This window comes from Lampetra planeri, chromosome 13, assembly GCF_965212315.1.
Source record: "Lampetra planeri chromosome 13, kcLamPlan1.2.h2, whole genome shotgun sequence".
Lineage (NCBI taxonomy): Eukaryota > Metazoa > Chordata > Hyperoartia > Petromyzontiformes > Petromyzontidae > Lampetra > Lampetra planeri.
In genome coordinates this window covers 13367205-13385842 of record NC_136119.1, presented here as the reverse complement: position 1 = coordinate 13385842, position 18638 = coordinate 13367205, and the positions used below count along the sequence as shown (strand labels likewise).

At 43.6% G+C, this 18638-nt stretch overlaps 1 protein-coding gene across 2 annotated transcripts; it reads left to right on the top strand.

The window, feature by feature from the left end:
* Positions 1 to 1938: 1938 nt before the first annotated feature.
* On the top strand, positions 1939 to 18424 carry LOC144722092 (ras-related protein Rab-27A-like). Of its 2 annotated transcripts, XM_078600227.1 has the most exons (7): positions 1949 to 2066; positions 2332 to 2610; positions 6014 to 6206; positions 11448 to 11533; positions 11700 to 11803; positions 12999 to 13119; positions 14708 to 18424. In XM_078600227.1, exons 3-7 carry the CDS (start codon positions 6054 to 6056, stop codon positions 14904 to 14906), a joined length of 663 nt encoding a protein of 220 aa, XP_078456353.1. In that variant the 5' UTR covers positions 1949 to 2066; positions 2332 to 2610; positions 6014 to 6053; the 3' UTR covers positions 14907 to 18424. The 2 variants fall into 2 exon arrangements, with proteins under 2 accessions (XP_078456352.1, XP_078456353.1); XM_078600226.1 differs by lacking the exon at positions 2332 to 2610 and having other exon boundaries at positions 1939 to 2066.
* Positions 18425 to 18638: the final 214 nt, after the last annotated feature.

Sequence of the window (18638 nt, the reverse complement as noted above, 5' to 3'; positions counted from 1 at the left end):
CTTTGAAAAGGGGGAAAGACCCAATGATGACCCCCCCCCCACCCCGGGCCGTGAAAAAATTGTCTTCCACGAAACGGTCCATGGTGCCAATAAGGTTGGGGACCGCTGCTCTAAATCGATCCGCAAAACATCCTGTTATCGGCACGACCAATTCTTCCTTTTTGTGTTTTTTTTATGGATAAGAAGGGTTATCCAAATTGAATCACAGAAGGCGCTAATTTCACTATATTATCCACAATTATTCAACGATGAATTCACGGATGACAGGAATTATTGAATATTATAGGATGCGATCTCCTCTTAACCACGAATATTCCCCCCACTTCAAGTTGGATGAAAGAAGTTAATATTCATGAGCAAATATCGTCAAATTACTCACGTTAACGTGGAGCAACTCACTTTTCTCATTCAGTTGCGTATTCATTGATTCTATCTGCGTGACCAGCGTGCGCCACTCGCTGTATGACACGTGGGTCAGGAACTCGGAGATTCACGGAATATTTACAGGAGAGCAATAACGGAGACGTGTGCCAAGAAGCATCGAGAGATGTTGGCGTGCGATTGACATTGAGAGACAGACAGATGAGCATGGATTCGACGAGAGAATAAAAGCAGGCTAATGACAACATGCAAACTCTGAAGACAAGTGGGCTAAGGCAGGGCAAGGTGGACATTCCAGCAGTAGATTGCCCATGGCTGATGACGATTATCATTCCTCTCACACGTACTTCATTGCGTCATTCATAGACCTCTAAAACATTGAAAAATTGCACAACTACGTGACTTTACCGAAAGAACCAAAGAGTATGCAAACTATACTTTTGGAAAGGACCGATTTTAAAAACAAAAAACCCCCGACAAGACCGTTGCGTTCGTTTATTTTTAAAAAGCAGCGCTTTAGTGGTGTGTAATAAAATGTGACTTTGAAGGCGACAGAAGCAACACTTGGCAATGTTTGCGCGTCTCTTTCGATTCCCTTCCTTGCGCGCGGATCCCGTGGAGTTCACGACGCGCCCCTGAGCTGCGCTGTCATTCGTCTTCTGGTCGTCGTCGTCCCCCCATCGTGGTGGTTGTGGTACGGGGGTGTCAATATTTCAGCCGCACTTGACACCCACCACCACCACCACCACGCCTTGTGACGCTGCGCCCCCCAGCAGGCGACGGGGGCCCCCGAGGGGTCCGGGTGAGGCTGCCCGCACAGCGAGCTCCAAACTCCGGCAAGAGAGAGAGCAAGGCGAGCTGAGGCGACCCCTGCACACATGAGACACACACCGATCCTGCAACTGCGGGCAAGCTACGAAACCCTGGGCAGCAAGTACGTAGAGCAAGTGTGGGAATAGTAAGCGAGGAGTCGTCTAGATTCAAATGTGATCACTGGAAAGTGATTCTTAGCAAAGCTGGGACATTGGATACTGTGTGGTCACTGTTTCAAAAACATTCGAAAAGTGTAAATAAGTCTGGCGGAGATTCCAGCGCAATTGCGTGTTGTACAATTCGCAAATTGGAAGCCCACCCCATCATGTTTACATTGAGTTGTTGTGGAGGTTGTTGACTAATTTCTATATGCATTTGAGTGGCACAATCAACTAAATACTGTACACGGTGGTCCAGATGTCTTGTGACCCCCATTTCATTCTCTAAAACGTAATGTTTTTATTAAACTAAGGTTTATTTAAAACATAAATGAACATGCAAAGGAAACAAAAATGTTAGGGACCAATTAATTGGGGATGGGGGGTGTCACAAGACATCTAGACCTTCCTGTACTTTAAAATGGAAGACATTAAAAAAGAGACTTGGACCAAATATTGTGCCATTCAATTAAGCCGAGGTAAGGCGGGCGGGTCATGCAGCGAGGCAGGACCACAGGAATGCCAGCTGCCAGGAGGGACAGGTAAGACCGGTCCACGCCACCCAGGCGTGGCTTGCACAAAAGCCCTACCTGGCGGCTGACGGCGGGGAGGGTCGTGGCCGTGAGTCACACACACCAAGGCTTGGCTCACGGACATTTCTCACTCCAGCCATTCGCACGCTCCTTAAGCCATAACCAAGCTTTGCTGCACAGCGTAAGTCACTTTGAGGCGTTAAACAATGTTCTGTATTACGTAGAGCGTACTTTAATTGAAGACTGTGCATTGTATTGATTGGTGGTCGAAGTGATGTGTTTAGTATAAACGAGTGTGTGGATATGGTCAAAACTATGGGTTAAGATGCATTCAACCAGTACGTTGCAGCCTGATGTATTATCTAGGATTTTGCAAAGTGTGTGTCATTGTTAGCAAGGTAATTGTGTCGCGGTGACTTTTTTTTATTTGTATTTTTTCCTCCCAGATACGAAAGTCATGGGGCCTTAAGCGTCTAGTGAGAGTTGCAACGTGCATGACCGTGCTGCGTAAACTATTGTCTTGAACTGGCTGGAGAGTGGCGCTGTAACAGAGCTTCTGAACTCAACATTGTAAAGTTGCGAAGTTGACAAAGCGATTGGGGCCGTCCTCCGGCACTCAGCCAGATAAGATGCGTGTGGTATCACTTCGCGTGACTCCAACTGTGGGGTCATCCTATGGCAAAACTAACCTCGTCATAGGAATGTAGAATTTCCACCACTGACACGTGAGTCGTCGTCCTAATTGATTAGCACAACCCAGCAGCGAGACGCTCACGGGCTTATTTGTCGAGTAAACGTCTACCTTGGTAGCGCCTGTACGACATTGCATAGCCATCCAGTCTGTGCGCACCCCATACACGTGTGACCGTGTGTCGGTGTGTGTGTGTGCTCTTTAAAGCCACGTACACGCCTCGAGCGGGCAGAGGCTTGCCGCTTGCTCGGCCACGTTGCGCAGGTCGGATGTGCGTTGAATGGTTTCGCCATAAACATGGCTGGCAGTGACAGGCCAGTGATATAAAAGGTGTTTTTCTTTTTTGTAACCTCGAAAATACAGTGCTGCAATATAACTTTAGCAAACATGCGCATGTTCTGATGTAGTGCCGCACAGGTCACGGTGAGTGTGCTCCCCGTACTCACGACACGTACTGTGTGTGCAATGCTGAGCCATTTAACTTGTACATTTTTGTTCAATTCACAACCGTGTTATTTACAACGTTTAAGTCGACTCGTGCCTTAAAGAAGGGGAAAACTCGCTTGCAAATTCAATGCGTCGTGTTTTTACCTTTGCCTGTACTATTTTTTTTTACGAAGTTAGGCACTTTGTGAAGGGTAGTTAATTACCCCACAAATAGTGTGAACGCACTTTCTTGAAAAGCTATTCCTAACTCTAGTATGAAGACTTTATTATAGCATCACAACTTGACTCGGAAATAAAAAAAAACATTGTCACCACAATATTGCGTGACGTGGCTTATGCGCTGTGCAAAACGTTTGTGGCTGAGTAATGAACATAATACCGGCGCCATGGGATAAGTGTGGATTATTACCAGCTTCTATCTCGTACTGTGACGAGGTACTGGACGACTAAGCAGTGAACGATCTGTTGTTCTGTGGCATCACCAATGGAAGACGCACTTTAGACCGTGTTCCTTTCAGTGTGAGGTGTGTGTGTGTGTCACGCCCAAATCATCCTGTAAAATAAAGTATGTATTTACATGTATGTATGTCTACTTACATGCACGACCACACGTCTTTACACCGTTGATTTGCAGGTTGTCTACTTTGGTAATTCACTTTTAGCATAGACACGTTTTAATTTCTGTCTTTAACAACGAGTTTAATGTCAGATTTAAATGTGAGATGCCAGTATTATTGACGAAAAAAAGTCAACATTGAAGGAATGAACCATTGATTGTCACTGAGATGCAAGGTTTATTTACATTTGTAGATCAGGTAATATTTTCTTTACAAGTGCGGTACTGTACGTTATGTCCGTACTGTACAGTATTTACATTCTGATTAGTTTGTTTTAAAATAGCATTTGAATCCAAGTACAGTACTGTACTGTTTGCAATATCGTGATCTTTTTTAATGGGGGTGTGGAATTTTTAAAAAATGAACAACTCGTCTTTTTTATCTTTCCATAATTACAATACATTTCTACTTTTGTTGAAAAAGCGATTAAATGTTCAGCAGTGGTGACGGAAGTCGTTTCCCCAATGTTGGTGCCAGGGTTGCCCGAATTTATTTCCCATCGGGCACCACTTGGGATGCAAATGAAGTGCCGTGCCACAATGAGAGGTGGGAGAGTGGGGAGAGGCCAGCCCTGGTAAACATTGACATGTGGTTGACATGTGGTTGGACCAACGTTGGCTCAACGTTCAATGTTTGCTGGGGCAGTACTTAATGTGACCCGATGGGATCGCTTTAATTAACTTTCACCGGGCGGTGTTCATAACTTTATTGGCCAAGAATCAATTCCATTTACGGTCACCTCTGTACAACAACCAAGGCAGTGGCTGCCTATTCAGCAGCAATAGAAAAATGTGGCGAAACGGCTTACTTTTTTTTTTAAAGAAAACGAAAGTGCATTTTAGGCCCAATGGATTGTCACCGTGTGAAATCTATTCTATTTTTATGGTTGAAGAAAAATGGTTGTTGATCAGATGGAGAATTGATTGTAAATTTTGTAGGAAAAATGATTTGAGTGTAATACACAAGGTGTACACGGAATCCAAACGCAACCATGATTTGCACAGCTAACACTTGGTGCAATGCTGTACATTAATCCTGAAAGCGGAGTTTACATTCTTTAAAATGTTGTTGCGTATGACGAGAAAAGCTCCCATTGGGACGAGTGGTTTGGCGATCCACTCGGTGGCTTCCTGAGATGCCAGGTGAAGAGAGAGAGAGGTGAAGCCCCTCACACACCGCCAGGTCCCAGTGGGCTGGCTGCTGTTGCGATGTCTTCCACGGTCTGGGACTCATGGCCACAGTCGCACTTGGAGTCACAATCCCTCAGGGAGGGGGGTCAGACATATGTGACGATGTGTGACGAGGGAGGGTTTGAGAAATGTGACGTCACATGAAAATGCGCAACTTTAAATATAAACAACGTTCTACTTAATTAAATTGAATTGTTCTAACAACACTAATTTTTATAAATTTCCATTATTAACTATTTGAAAATTTAAATGTACTAAGGTCACCTTTTATTTATTCCATGAGTGGGGTTTCTGGAAATAGGTGAGCAACCGTCCTTTGCTGTTGCTGAAGAGGTCCGATGAGCATTCTTTCTGCCAGCAGACGCAGGTGGCTGGCTGTTTGGCATTGCAGGCGAGTGTCAGAAGCCAGCGCCCAGTCTTCGACTTGTTAGCCCGCTCGGGCTGCTTTTTGGTCGCCCCCTGTGTCGTGGTCGTTGTTGAAATTGCCGATGCAGCTGGTTGGGTGGTTTGCTTGGGAGGACGGTGGTTGGCCATGACTCTTGTCGGAGGCGAGTAGACGCTCACGACGGTCAACTTGCCTACTCTAATTGTGATCGAAAATGGAAAGCTGTCTTAAGCTCTTTTTTGTCAGTGTTTCTTTAGCTTGGGTAGTTGGGTTAGCCTGGACATAGGTGGCCATACTGAGTTTCTTATGGTATTGGCAGGCTACCTTGTGACATCCATGGATCTTCATACAGCACGGTAGGTGGGTTTCTTGGAGGGCAAGAACATCGATATTCAGCGTTCAAAGGTCTCTTGACAAGACCGCGCGTTTCGCTCTGGATGAGCCTTTGTTGTTGGAGTGCTTGAGCCTTGATTCGTTGGTCCTCGACGGGTCCATTGGTTGACATGTTTGAGCTTTCAGGCTTTTCAGATGGAGACGCGAGACAACATTTGTATTTATATCCTTTGACACATTTGTTAATACAAATCACAAACTGAAGTTACCAAGCACTAATCGCATCATTTGGAGTCCCGCATTCATACTGTCGTCTGAATCCTGACTATTGTACATCGTATTGTTAAAAAAAATTGGCTCTCAGCTCCAATCTACAGAGCGAGATTTAAGAGGCAACACGTCGCCCACTTGTGAGATGAATCACGTCTCATGTCACGAAATTATTTTTCCTCCTCCTCCCCCCAGGATTGCCGGAGCAGCCTGAGTCCTGCCCCTGCCGTTAGCCATGTCCGACCTGGAGTATGACTACCTCATCAAGCTGCTGGTGCTGGGTGACTCGGGTGTGGGCAAGAGCAGCTTGCTCTGCCAGTACACCGAGGGGCGCTTCCACGACAAGTACGTCACCACCGTGGGCATCGACTTCCGTGAGAAACGCGTGGTGAGCTTGTTGGCCAGGCCTGGGGTACTACCCCTTCTTCTTAACGCTTTCAACATTCCCACGGCGCACGTGTACGGAACCGGAAGAAAAACTAAAATCTCAAGTAACTTTATCGGTGCCCGAGGCTCCTGCCAGGCCAGGCCGGAGGACGTGTGTGGCACAGTTTGGCGCCAGCTATCGTAGAGTGTGGCGATTTCTTCGCGGCGATTACGACGTTTTAAAAAAACACAGAGCTACGCCTTTCTCTAAATGAAATTTTAACGCGGAGCCGCATGCGCGTTCCGAGATTTAGCGGTGAAAGGAACCCACACCCTGCAACTTGCAGACGTCTCGGAACGGGAAAGGGTCAAGTGTGTTGCCCTTTAAAGACCAAATGAACCATACTAATCTGACTGTTCTTGTCAGATCTCAGAAGCCAAGCACGTTTGAGCTTGGACAGTGTTTGGATGGGCAGCCACCATGCCCATATAGGTTGTTTATAGGGGCCTGCGCTGTGGCGGTTAGCAAAGGGCAGTGAAGACAAGTCAATTGTTGTGCTGTACTTACAAACTCCCCCGCCCTCACCAACCCAGAGTGGACGGCGTGGTGCAGTCTGGTCGTGTGATTCCCACAGCACGGCAGGGCCCCCGTTGACCAGTTGATTTGACAAGAGCTGTCCATGTTGTTGCAGTGTACGACCACAATCCCGTCGTGAGTCAAGCCGCGTAGATGTGGCTTCACATAGATGTGGCTTCACATAGACGTGGCTTCACATAGATGTGGCTTTGATCCAAGTCTGTTCACAACAATCCCACGTTATGATTGCCGTGGGCTGCCGTTGAATTGAGCACTATTCATAGCACCCATGACATACATTCTTCACCGACTATCTGTAAAAATATAACAGCAAAAGACCATTGCCCATGTTTTTAGTAAAGCTCAGAGTAAACGGTATTCCCGTGTAAAAGAAGGTGCTTTTTCCGCGACAGAAATACGATTTAAATGATAATTTACACAAGGCACATGCGACCATAAATAGTGGATGTGAAAGTAATGGGTTTAATTCTTAACAAGACTAACACTCCTTAATGCTTACAGTTGTATTTCTATGCTACTTAAACGACCTAAAGTTAGATGAAGCAGTTTGGTTTTTGAGTGCCCTGGTTTCTTGCTACCTGTGGGTTTTCAGCAAAGGATTCTGTTGGGAAACCCGTTCCCCTGGAATCGCGTGTCACGTTTTATGATGTTTGTGTTTGGTGTTGAGCACGGTGTTTTTCAACGTTGTCTTAATACAGTACACACCACTCCTGTCAACTGTGTGGGGGGAGGGGGATTGTGGGCCTTTGTGTATGCTGTGTGGTCAACTCGAGATGACACTGCTGGAGGAGGGATAAATGAAGAGGTGAGGGTAAGATTCGGGGGTCGAGGAGGGATGAAGAGGTGAGGATAATATTTAGGGCAGAGGTGGTCGTGAGAAGATGACAAGGTGGTGGCAGGTTCTGGCACATGTTTTCTTATTTCATAATAAACATAAGCCCAGCACAATGGGTGCAATTAAATGAACAGGTGTGTTTTCGAATATGCAGTTTGCTTAATTTATGGCAAGCGATATTTTAATGTAAACATAACAGTATTCGCCATGTCACTGCAGATACGGTAAATGGTTATAAACGTTTAGAATAGTTTGACGATTGTTTTTTAAACATTAACGTACAATTCAATTGAGGAGATTGTACAGTTTAATTCTACGTTCTCTGCTGAGAAACTACGGTGAGGGTATTGATATTTTGAAGTCGTAAACGGATAACATTTATGGAAAGTTATTAACTTACTGCGTTGCTGTATTGATCATAATGACATTGAGGGAGTTGACTCCTGCACATAAATGGTTATAAACGTTTAGAATAGTTTGACGATTGTTTTTTAAACATTAACGTACAATTCAATTGAGGAGATTGTACAGTTTAATTCTACGTTCTCTGCTGAGAAACTACGGTGAGGGTATTGATATTTTGAAGTCGTAAACGGATAACATTTATGGAAAGTTATTAACTTACTGCGTTGCTGTATTGATCATAATGACATTGAGGGAGTTGACTCCTGCACAATGCGCAACAAAGAACATTTTGGTCAATGGTTGTGTGAGTGTCATTGCAACATGGTAATGTGTGTACCATGGAGCTGTCATGGGTGATTGATGGTATGCTGAACTTCTTTCATTGCGGGGGAAGAACAATACACTAAACACAAAAAGCAGTTCATGAAATTGATAGTCGACTACAAATTAGATAGGTTGGGGCCCTTTTAAAAATAGCCACCACAACATCCTGCCCCAGATGTCAAGAAACTCCCGACAAGCCACTTGCATTCCTTATTCGATTTGTCCATTAATTGGACCACTAATTCGTAATGTTTTTCTTAAATAGTCAGTGATGATGGCTCGAGTTTACAACAAAGCAATGGCATGTAATAAAAGTGACGAGGAGATACAAACCGTTGATAGGAATGGTAAGCCATCCGAAGCTTCAAGCGACGCAGAGCGTGTGTGAAGTGGGAGGTGGCTTGGTGGATATGGAAAATCACAGGTAGAGGAGTTTTTGTTGTGTTAAATCCATGTTTCATGGATAATAAGATAATATATCTACACAACTTCTATTATCCAAAAAAACATTAAATAATAGGAAGATCTTCCGGCGGCAAATTCGTCCCAATACCAGCGTGAAGGTGGTGGTTGTGGTCTTGGTTGTTGTGGTCTTGGTGGTTGTGGTTATTGTGGGGTTTGTCTTGGCTGGCCCGGCGGGTCAGTGTCAGTAGTGATGACAATGAGGACACACACATGGCGATGTTTCACTGTGGGTTGCAGTCGCCCAGATGTAGTTTCTGTATTATCCGTGCAAAATCACGGATAACTGGAGCAACGTGAACATTGTCATCGCATGTATTCCAATGGTCATCGAGTTTGACCCAACCAGACTGAACCTGCAAGTGGTTTCCCACAAGTATTATCAATCATCCTGTTGTCTGTAAGAAAGTGCAGATAAGTGCAGTAGCCCCAAAGTGGCACGACAATAAATCTATAATCCACATTCATCCGTGCTTTCTAGCAAAACGGGAATAACACGGCCAGACAAAAAGATGTACCCAGAATTCGCCCCCTTATCAGCACAGATAAGATAAGTTATATTGTGTCTCAACGCTGTATAATGATGGTGCCTTACATTAGTTTACAATTGTTATTATTGAAGGATTACCTTAAATGTTTGGTATGGTAAAATCTAATTTTTTTCCTAAAATGGTTATGTAAAATTGTATTTTAAAATTAAAATAACTAATTCCTCCCAAAGTATCGTTTATAAATCACGTAAAAATTAATGTTTTGCTACGCAAAGGGTTTCCGAACTACTGTACTTATTCACAACCTGAATCCCCCATGTTTTGCTTGTACAGCAATGTTTGCCTTGGTTCATGTTCTTTGTGTTATACAAAAATGCTCTTCTGCTTTGCATGTTACAGTGAAGGGAGCAAGAATTGTTAAAAAATTGCATGTCTACTGTGACTGTCAATGGCATTTCTAGGCAGCAGTCGGACTATACTGCACCAGCCCTCCATTGTCTCTAAAAAAATCCAAAACTAAATCCTGCAATAAACATTTAACAGTTAATCACTGTTAGATACACGATGAGGGTGACCAAATCACCTGGAATCAGCCCATTCTCCATCTCATCTGAGCCGATGAAGCGGGCATGTGCCTGGGTAGTGTTGGCATTGGTGGTGACCACACCATCGCCAGGGATCGGCAACCAACATAGCATGAAGTGCCACTTTTTCAAATTCGGTATATATATATATTGAAAAAACCTCCCTCGGTGGTGAAGAAGGTCACGAAGCAGTCGTCCGAAGAGAGCCGCAATGCACCTTCGGAGCCGCAGGTTGCTGACCCCTGACCCCATGACAGGCCGGCTGTTATTGGGCTGTGGTGCTACGCGGTGGGTGATTGAAGGCAGTGCAGAAAAAAAACCAAGTTGCTGCTCTGTACTTTCATGCTTTCACGTCTGGGCTCCTCTCGCATCCACCAACGCGCACTTATCAGCGAAGCGAGGTCCAGGTATGGTCAAGTAAGCCCCACTTCCCACGCCGTGTGGGGAGGCCCCCCCATCCAGCAGTGGATTGACAAACTGCCCAGTAAGCGAGCGTGTGCAGGAGGACTCGGGAGATTATGCCCCAAATTAATTCTATAAAGGGGATGGGGCACACAGCAGCTCGGGAAGGGGGAGGAGGCAGGGCACGATTGGCTCAGGGATGGAGGAGAGAGATCTTGTGGGAGAGGAGGGGGAGAAGTTGGAGGACCGTGGTTGGAATCGTTGGACCAACTTGGCCACGACGTTTCGTATTTAGTCGGCGGTTTACGAGGCGGTTGTGCTTGCATATGGTTGCATGTGGTTTCGTGCAACTTCGTTTTGCTTGACATTAAATTGGAACTCACACGATTAACAATAGCCCAGGAGATACCCCCCTCCCCACTTTCGAACAACACACAGCCTATGAAATGTTTAAGATAATTGTCGGTTATGAGAAAATTATAATTGTAGATTAATGCGTTCGTACTTGAGACGGTTTCAAGCAGCTGAGTTACCATGGTAACCATTGTTAATGCGTACATGACTTTCATATGTCCTCTAAAGCACGTGGTCCGCTTTGTATCTCAATGTATTACCATCATGCATATGTAATAAGCGTGGATACCGATTACCCAGTGGTGGCCATGCAGATACCCCTTGTCACCCCCTAGGTGGCGCTCTCTCATTACACAGTATATTGAATCTTGTTTGTGCACTTTTTTGTTCAATATTGCTCGTTAGTGACCGTGTTTCTGATACAAATGTCATCGTGGGTAGTGTGCACTGATTAGATCTTCTGTCGGCACATTGGTGCCTTACATTTTACAACAGTTCCTTTTCCAAAAGATATTCACTGCATCCCCAGTGCATTTATTCAACAAAATGTAAATGTACTGTTTGTATTCGTGTCCTCTTCGTAAGTAGGATAAAACAATTGTTTTTAGAAGAAAGTATACTTTTATTTGTCCACTTGAGATTTCCAGATCGAGATTGAAAACTAGTTTCTTTACAAGTGCTTCTGGTGTTGAGTTTGTCCCCCCCCCACACCTCCGATTAGCACGGTTGGATACGTACGGTGCGAAAAGAAGTTCAACACACGTGCGTACGTACGAATGACGTAGATCGTGTCCTGTGTGCGCTCCAGACGTACACGAGCGAAGGGGCCGAGGGCACCGCCAAGCAGACGAAGCGCGTCCACCTCCAGCTGTGGGACACGGCGGGACAAGAGAGGTACTGGGAGAGAGAAACAACAACAACAACAACAATACAATTATCGATCCGCGAATACGATTCTACGCCCCGAGATTCTTTCTGCATGACGTGCCTGTGATATTATTTCCATGTACTGTGGTAGCTTGCGGAAAGAGAGTCCAATCGTGCAATGTGCTCCTTGCAGATTCCGGAGCTTAACTACGGCATTTTTCCGTGATGCCATGGGCTTCCTGGTCATCTTCGATTTGACCAGTGAGCAGACCTTCCTCAACGTTCGTAACTGGCTGAGTGAGTAAAACAAAACCCATGTTTCCTCATCTTTCGCTTGCACAAGCCAGTTTGTACGTCTTCCAATGAACACATCTGCTGAATATTTGTTTCCCCCATCTTCAATGATTATTATTTGAGGAAGCGTGTTGGGTGTCACGAACCCAGGCCGCAGGGACACCTTATAAGTAGTACTGAAAAAGCGAGGGATGAGTTGGCTGCGGCAGTTGTTTACAAGGCATCTGATATGTGTCTGTCTCACTACCCTGCTTCTAGGTGCACTAGCACCTAGCCAGGCTAGGCGTGCGAGGCTAGTGCACCTAACCTGGCACAAGCGCCGTTGTGATGCCTCCACTTAGTGGTGAAGGGTGGTTGTTGTTGTAAGTACCCCTTCAATAACAACGAGGCAAGCCCCTGTAGCAAACCATGTGGCTCATTTTTCCACCACCGATTAAAAAAACACACACGGGAATGAGCAATCCTGTGTTAGGATGCTCCTTGCTGAGCTCATTATAGATACATTCATTAAGCAAGAGCTCTTTGGTGCAAACAGCGTGTCACATCCGCTCTGATCAATTCACCCGGCCACACTCAGTGCAGTATTTGTCTACGGTTTAACTGTCATTTTGTGTCGATGTTCACTATTTGTATTGTTCCGCTCGCTTATTCAGGAAAGCCTCACTGAGTTTTCAGACTTTTCCATGAGGGGGTGATGTGGCTGCTGTGTGATCCAATTGAGTAATTGGGAAGTATATTTTCAGCATTGTTTTTTTTATACCAGGTACATTTCGTTTTTAATGCAATGTCTTTTCATCTTGTGTAAATTAATTTACTTCTATGGTGTAGTCAAGCATTTCCCCATGTCTAATACAGTTTTCTCTTAATGTTTCATCCTATTTATGGGAGAGGTGACATATGACCTCTTCACATATCCCCCCATAAACCTCAATCTCCAGAGAGTCGGATATGCGATGTGTTGTACCGTTTCTATTTTAAAGGTAAACGGGTGGATACAAATAAGTGTATGGACAAACACTGAAAATCGTATAATCATAATGATAAACACAGACCTTTACCCGAAATTTATGGAGTGATTACATCGATGTAACACTTGAGACCAACCCATATACCGTGCTCTGCTATTCAACAGATAGCAGAGCTTTTCGTGGCTGAGATGAGTGCACCAATAACATGAATCATGTCCTTGAACCCACAGACCAGCTGCAGATGCACGCATACTGTGAGAGCCCGGACATTGTGCTGTGTGGGAACAAGAGTGATCTATCGGAGCACAACATTACGCAAAAGCAAGCCAAAGAATTTGCCGAAAAGCACGGGTAAGGCTATGCCTGTGGTCATGTACTGCATTGGTAATACTCAAGGGGCCATCCGTGCACTATTTAACCTCTGCCACCGATGCACTTGCAGTATGGCGTGTGACTCCACAATTGGAATGTTGCGAGTTTAAATTGCAGCCTATCGTCCTACCAGGGTCGATCAATAAACGACGCCACATTTTGTGGGAAATCAGCGGTGGTTGTCCTTTGGATAGATTCGGGCACAGCCAGGAACAATGTAAAATGTGAGCCACTGGTCCAAGGCCGTATAACATGTACCATTGCCACCATAACCTGATCACGTGCCACTGCAATATCAGCACCACAAAATAATGTACACTATGGGAACCTCATTTGCCAGTAAAAATATGATAATTGGTTCTTTACCCTTCTATCTGGCAACAAAACTGACACCTTTTTTTTTTTGTTGCCAGATAGAAGGGTAAAGAACCAATTATCAAAATAATGTACAATGGTATTTCCTTACAATGATGATTTACTACATTTGGTATTTGTGCACTTCTTATAGTGCAAGGGTATTGTGAAGGCTACACACGGGTATTGTCTGCCAGTAGAGGGCGATGTTGTTTTGATTTTTTTTTTTACCAAATTCATTTTAAAGGAAATATCTAATTTCGACCACGACTCTCATGCACATGACCTATTATTTGTTTTATAACGTCACTGGATCTTTGACGGCCATTTTAAAGCAGACTGCGCATGTTTCTTGGTGAATCCACCCGCAGGATTAACCAGGCCACTGACCTCCAACCACGAAGTTCTGCAACAAACGGCAAACGCGCCACTGCCCGGCTGTAGCTCTTCATTTAGCGTACTATGCAGTCCAACCCTTTAACGTATATATCTTTTCTCAATCCACTGCTGGATAAGGGCCTCTCCTTGTTGGCCTGGTCTTGGGGATTATTTGGCCAGAATTCACCATGGTGGTCAGTGCAGCTTGGTGAGGCTGCTCACAGAAACAGCCGATAAGCATTTAACCATCTAAGCACTGTTCAGGCTTAACTCTGTCCACCTGCTGAGATATGACGAGATTGGATGGAGTACACCACTACAGTATTTGTATTACTGAATAATTCTCATCAAAGCTGTCCGATTTAGAGTAGGATGTCGTGTAGCCCTGCAACAACAATAGTACATATTTTGTATCACGTGCTGACCCAGGTCAACATTGCAAAACAAACATTGGTAAAATGTAATAATTTTAAACACAATCCTATCTCACTATCACTTACTTTTCATGAATGATCCATAATAGGTGTTTTGGGTTGGGTAATGATCTGGCCACATTTCTGTCACAACACCCTCCACCACTCGACAGAGCCAAACAATTTAAATTGTCACACGCGCACACGTTGAACATTACAAACTTTAGTCTTTCAACCGTTTGATAAGTTACAACATTTTTTGCAACAAAATTCGGCCATTTGATGATGCAGCGTTTCGCTTGAGGCTACACAAAGCATCGTCAGCAAAATCCAATGAGGCCGCCAATGTAATCCGGGGAGCCTGAATGCCTGCGGAGTATTTATCTGTAAATAACACGAACGGTTCGTGTCTCCAACCGCAGCATGCCCTACTTTGAGACGAGCGCAAGGACGGGAAACAACGTGGTGCCTGCTGTGGAGACACTTCTGGGCCTCATCATGAAACGAATGGAGCGCTGTATTGACAAGTCTTGGATTCCTCAAGGCGTGCTGAACAAGAAAGACAAGCTCCACGAGGTGGACGAGGCGGACAGCGAAAAGAAGAAGTGTGGGACGTGTTGAGAAGCTGCTGCTGCTGCTGCCCAACTGTCCTGCCCAGCTCTGCACCCTCCACCGCACCCTCACCATGGGTCTGCTCTTTACACAATTACCACTGCATCATTAAAAGTATTCTATTGGCATCAACCGATCAATCTGCTGCGGCTCAAAATAAATTAATCAAAACATTCCGAAATTTAAAATTTTTTAGTGATTAATAGTAATTAACTTGGAATTCTGAAGGATTACTGTAGCATAGTAAGTTGGTAAACATTTACTAGAATTGCCATTTTTGGGCTGTGTGCGAAAGGTCCGATTGGTTAGAGCAAAGTATAATTGCTTACAATCAATAGAAACATCAACTAAGATCGAATGTCTTGAAGCATCAACTAAAATATGTCATTTTACACTGTTTACATTGTCATTTTTGTGATGTCACTTAAATAAGTCACTTTAAACAAAGAAGCACAACTAATTGATTTCATAACAAGTGGGAAATGGGATTGCCATGACAAGCATCCTGCTATAACGGTGTGATTCATTGCAGTTTTCCACTCATTGCAGACACGATGGGTGAAATGGCCTCATTGAGTGTTCTCACAAGCCTGGAATGAGTGTGTGCCTTAATTTAGGGGAAGGAAAGCATACGCTTGAGGTGTACATTTTCATCGCAAGAGAAAATCAAACTATTATAGTGAAATTATGAAATTAGATTTCCCAAACAGAGAGTGCCTCTGATTGGTGCACAGTTGGCTATGTACGATGCGAGAGAAGTTATACACATAGTACAAAGCAAGTGCAATGAACAGTCATGCTTTTCCCATCGTTTGAAGAGGATGAATAGATCTAATGAAAGTAATTCCAGGATTAGATTCGTGGTTTCTTCAAGGGCTCTACATTGAATGTCACGCTGTGCTTCAATAGCAATGTTTGAGACAAGTGGCTGCATTTGTTTAATCTGGGATATATTGCCCCGTGATACAACGATATCGTTCTTGAGGATTATGGAGTTCATGGATGATCTTCAGTCATGCTTTGTACATATATTGGCAAAGTATTATTAGTTTACTTTGCAGTATATAGGTGTATAATTGTAGGATTGCACAACAATGATACTGGATAAAGGAGACAGATTGAATTACAATGACAACTATTCAGGTATTGTAAATGTACTGATCAGTCCTGGATACACCAAGCAAGCATTATCGTGCTGGTAAATCTGGTAACAATATGAAATATGAATACGTCAAATTAGCTTGGTAAGATGTGCCGTATTTTTTAAATGCAATAGTTAAATAAACCGCTTGCTGAATGGGAAACAACTATTTGATGGCAGTCTTTAAAAAAGTTTTAAATGTATGTCTTGAATAAATGCCACTTGACCAACAACCAGATTCCCAATTAAAAGAATGTATTGTGTGATGCTCTTTTAAAATGTTGTACACATTCGCTATTCAAGTACCGTATAGACTAGACCTTAAACGTTATCAAATAGCTGATGCAGCTTTACCATGGTTTACAGCTTAATATAATTTTAATGTGCAACCATGAGCTTGCAGTGAGGTTAACTTGATCCTTAAGAGTGCCACAGTCTGAATATTATTCCATGTAACGTAGAGAAATAAGCTTAAATTAGTTGATATCTATCGGGTAATATCAATTCTAACGGCTACGCTAAATGTCGTGTTATTGAAGCCCCACAGGATAGGGCTGTAAACGCCATACGCACAATTTGTAGTACTATTGTGGCAGGGCTACACCATACCAGTGATCCATAATAAAAGTAAATTTCCATACACCTTTACTTTCACACATTGAAATAGGCCATTCCGTTAGCGTGTTTAAGGTTGGCAAAATGTATTTTAAATGCGCTTAAATCGAGGTGCACGATGCAGGACCCTCGATGGGCTTAAGGAAGCATCGAGCATGGCGACAGGGGGGGGGGGATCTGTTGCGCACACTTGTGGGGATGTCAGATCTGCTGAAAATAAATCTAAGTGGCAGGGCACTGCCCAGTTTGAGGTTACTATTGATGGGGAACAGCTGAACACGTGAATTTGTGCCAGCAGTAAGAGCATCCATCTCTAATAGATGCAATATCATTGTACTGTTGACATGTTTCTGTGCTGCTGTGAAATTATACAAACGCCACTTTCACCTCCTTTAAAGGCTGATTGCTATTATAAACGAATTGCTAAGCGCATGTCAAAAGGAGGCATGTGAGGGTATTGTGGTGGTTTTCCATGATGTATTGTTGAGTGGCTCGTGTTACATCTTTGTACGTGATATTTTATTTTGTAACGACCAAAATACAGTACATTATATTTCAGTTGTTGGGGATTTTCATTGCATATTGGCTTTTGTAAACATTTAAATCAATATTGTTGGCAAGAAACCTTGCTGTAAATGTGGGTGCCGCTTGTAAATTGACACCATGGGGCCGAGGTTAATGTGTTGATGGAAATCTAATTTCTGCCAATATTTGGTGGAACATTTGTCAAATCGTCACCAGAGTGTGCTAATTTGACTTTGTGGCAACAATTGGTGGAAAATGGTTCTAAACAAACATGATTAAGGTCCTATTTTTAAATGGACATCATTTTTTTTGTCGACGCTTGTTTGGGGTTTAAATATACAGCTCAACTCGTTTGTACTTCTGTACCTATAAAAATAAATGTAAAAGCTGCTACAATATGCTTTGTAAAACATTAAATGCCTTAAATGTAGTTCGTGTATTTGTTTAACCACAAAAACAACACAATTACTATCTTATACATACCGTTATGTAATACACAGTACTTAGAAAAGCTACATTATGGTAATCTCGGGTCAGCTAAATGACTTTGCTTACAGAAGTGCTGTCCAGCACCTCCGACTAGCATGGTTTAGCTATGTCGGGTGCGAAATAATGTCAACGTACTTACAGGCCAAACAGCCGAAACGCTCCCTTAACTCGAGCATCATCCACACTGATTAGAATTAAAAATCGATAATTGCTGGTTAATTGAAGCCCCCTGAATGGCAATCAGGGAATCCAGAGGCATTCCACTCTCTCCACCCTCCATGTTTCTCGTCTCTCCTGGTATATTTTCTCTCTCGTGTTCTCAACATCGTTCCTGACGTTGTTATTAATTTGTCCCATCACGTGTGCGTTTCTCTCGTGCTGTTCATCTTACAAGTCATAAAATATATACAACACGTGTCATGTAAACATAGCATATGTTCAATGTAGGTTTTTTTTTTACATACAGTACATGATAAAAATGCATGCACTATGGCAATGAACAACACAATGTACACAGGGCGTTATTACCATGCTGGCATTGGAGCAGAGTTGAGTGTCTTCGTGAACTTCACGTTGTGCAACATCTCTGCGTCTGTGGGGTTTTTTATTGCATGGATCTGTCAGTGGTCAGTAGGGCTTTTGAGTAGTAGTGTGTTCCAGTTTAAAATCGCCATATTTACGTGTATGTTTGCACAATCGTATTTCTCGGTTGGCATTGTGACATTAACATTCTGCGTAATAAATGCGTTCAAATGCATTTGAGTGGCCACGTGTGAACCGTTTAACAAAGATTCCATTTTATGGAATCCGTTACAGTGTCTATTATCAGAGCAGCGTGTAATATTGGTAAGCCCGCACACAATAAAAAGCCTTTCCCCATCTTGCCGACTTGGAAGAACGTAACGGTAAAATTCAAACGACGATATACCAACTTCAACAATTTATCTTTAGTAAAAAAAGGAGTCATTCAT

Coding starts and splice junctions, on each gene's coding strand:
- LOC144722092 (XM_078600226.1), top strand. CDS start 6,054: ATGTCCGACCTGGAGTATGACTACCTCATCAAGCTGCTGGTGCTGGGT. Junction 11,534..11,699: donor GACACGGCGGGACAAGAGAG/GTACTGGGAGAG, acceptor TGCTCCTTGCAG/ATTCCGGAGCTTAACTACGG. Junction 13,120..14,707: donor GAATTTGCCGAAAAGCACGG/GTAAGGCTATGC, acceptor CTCCAACCGCAG/CATGCCCTACTTTGAGACGA.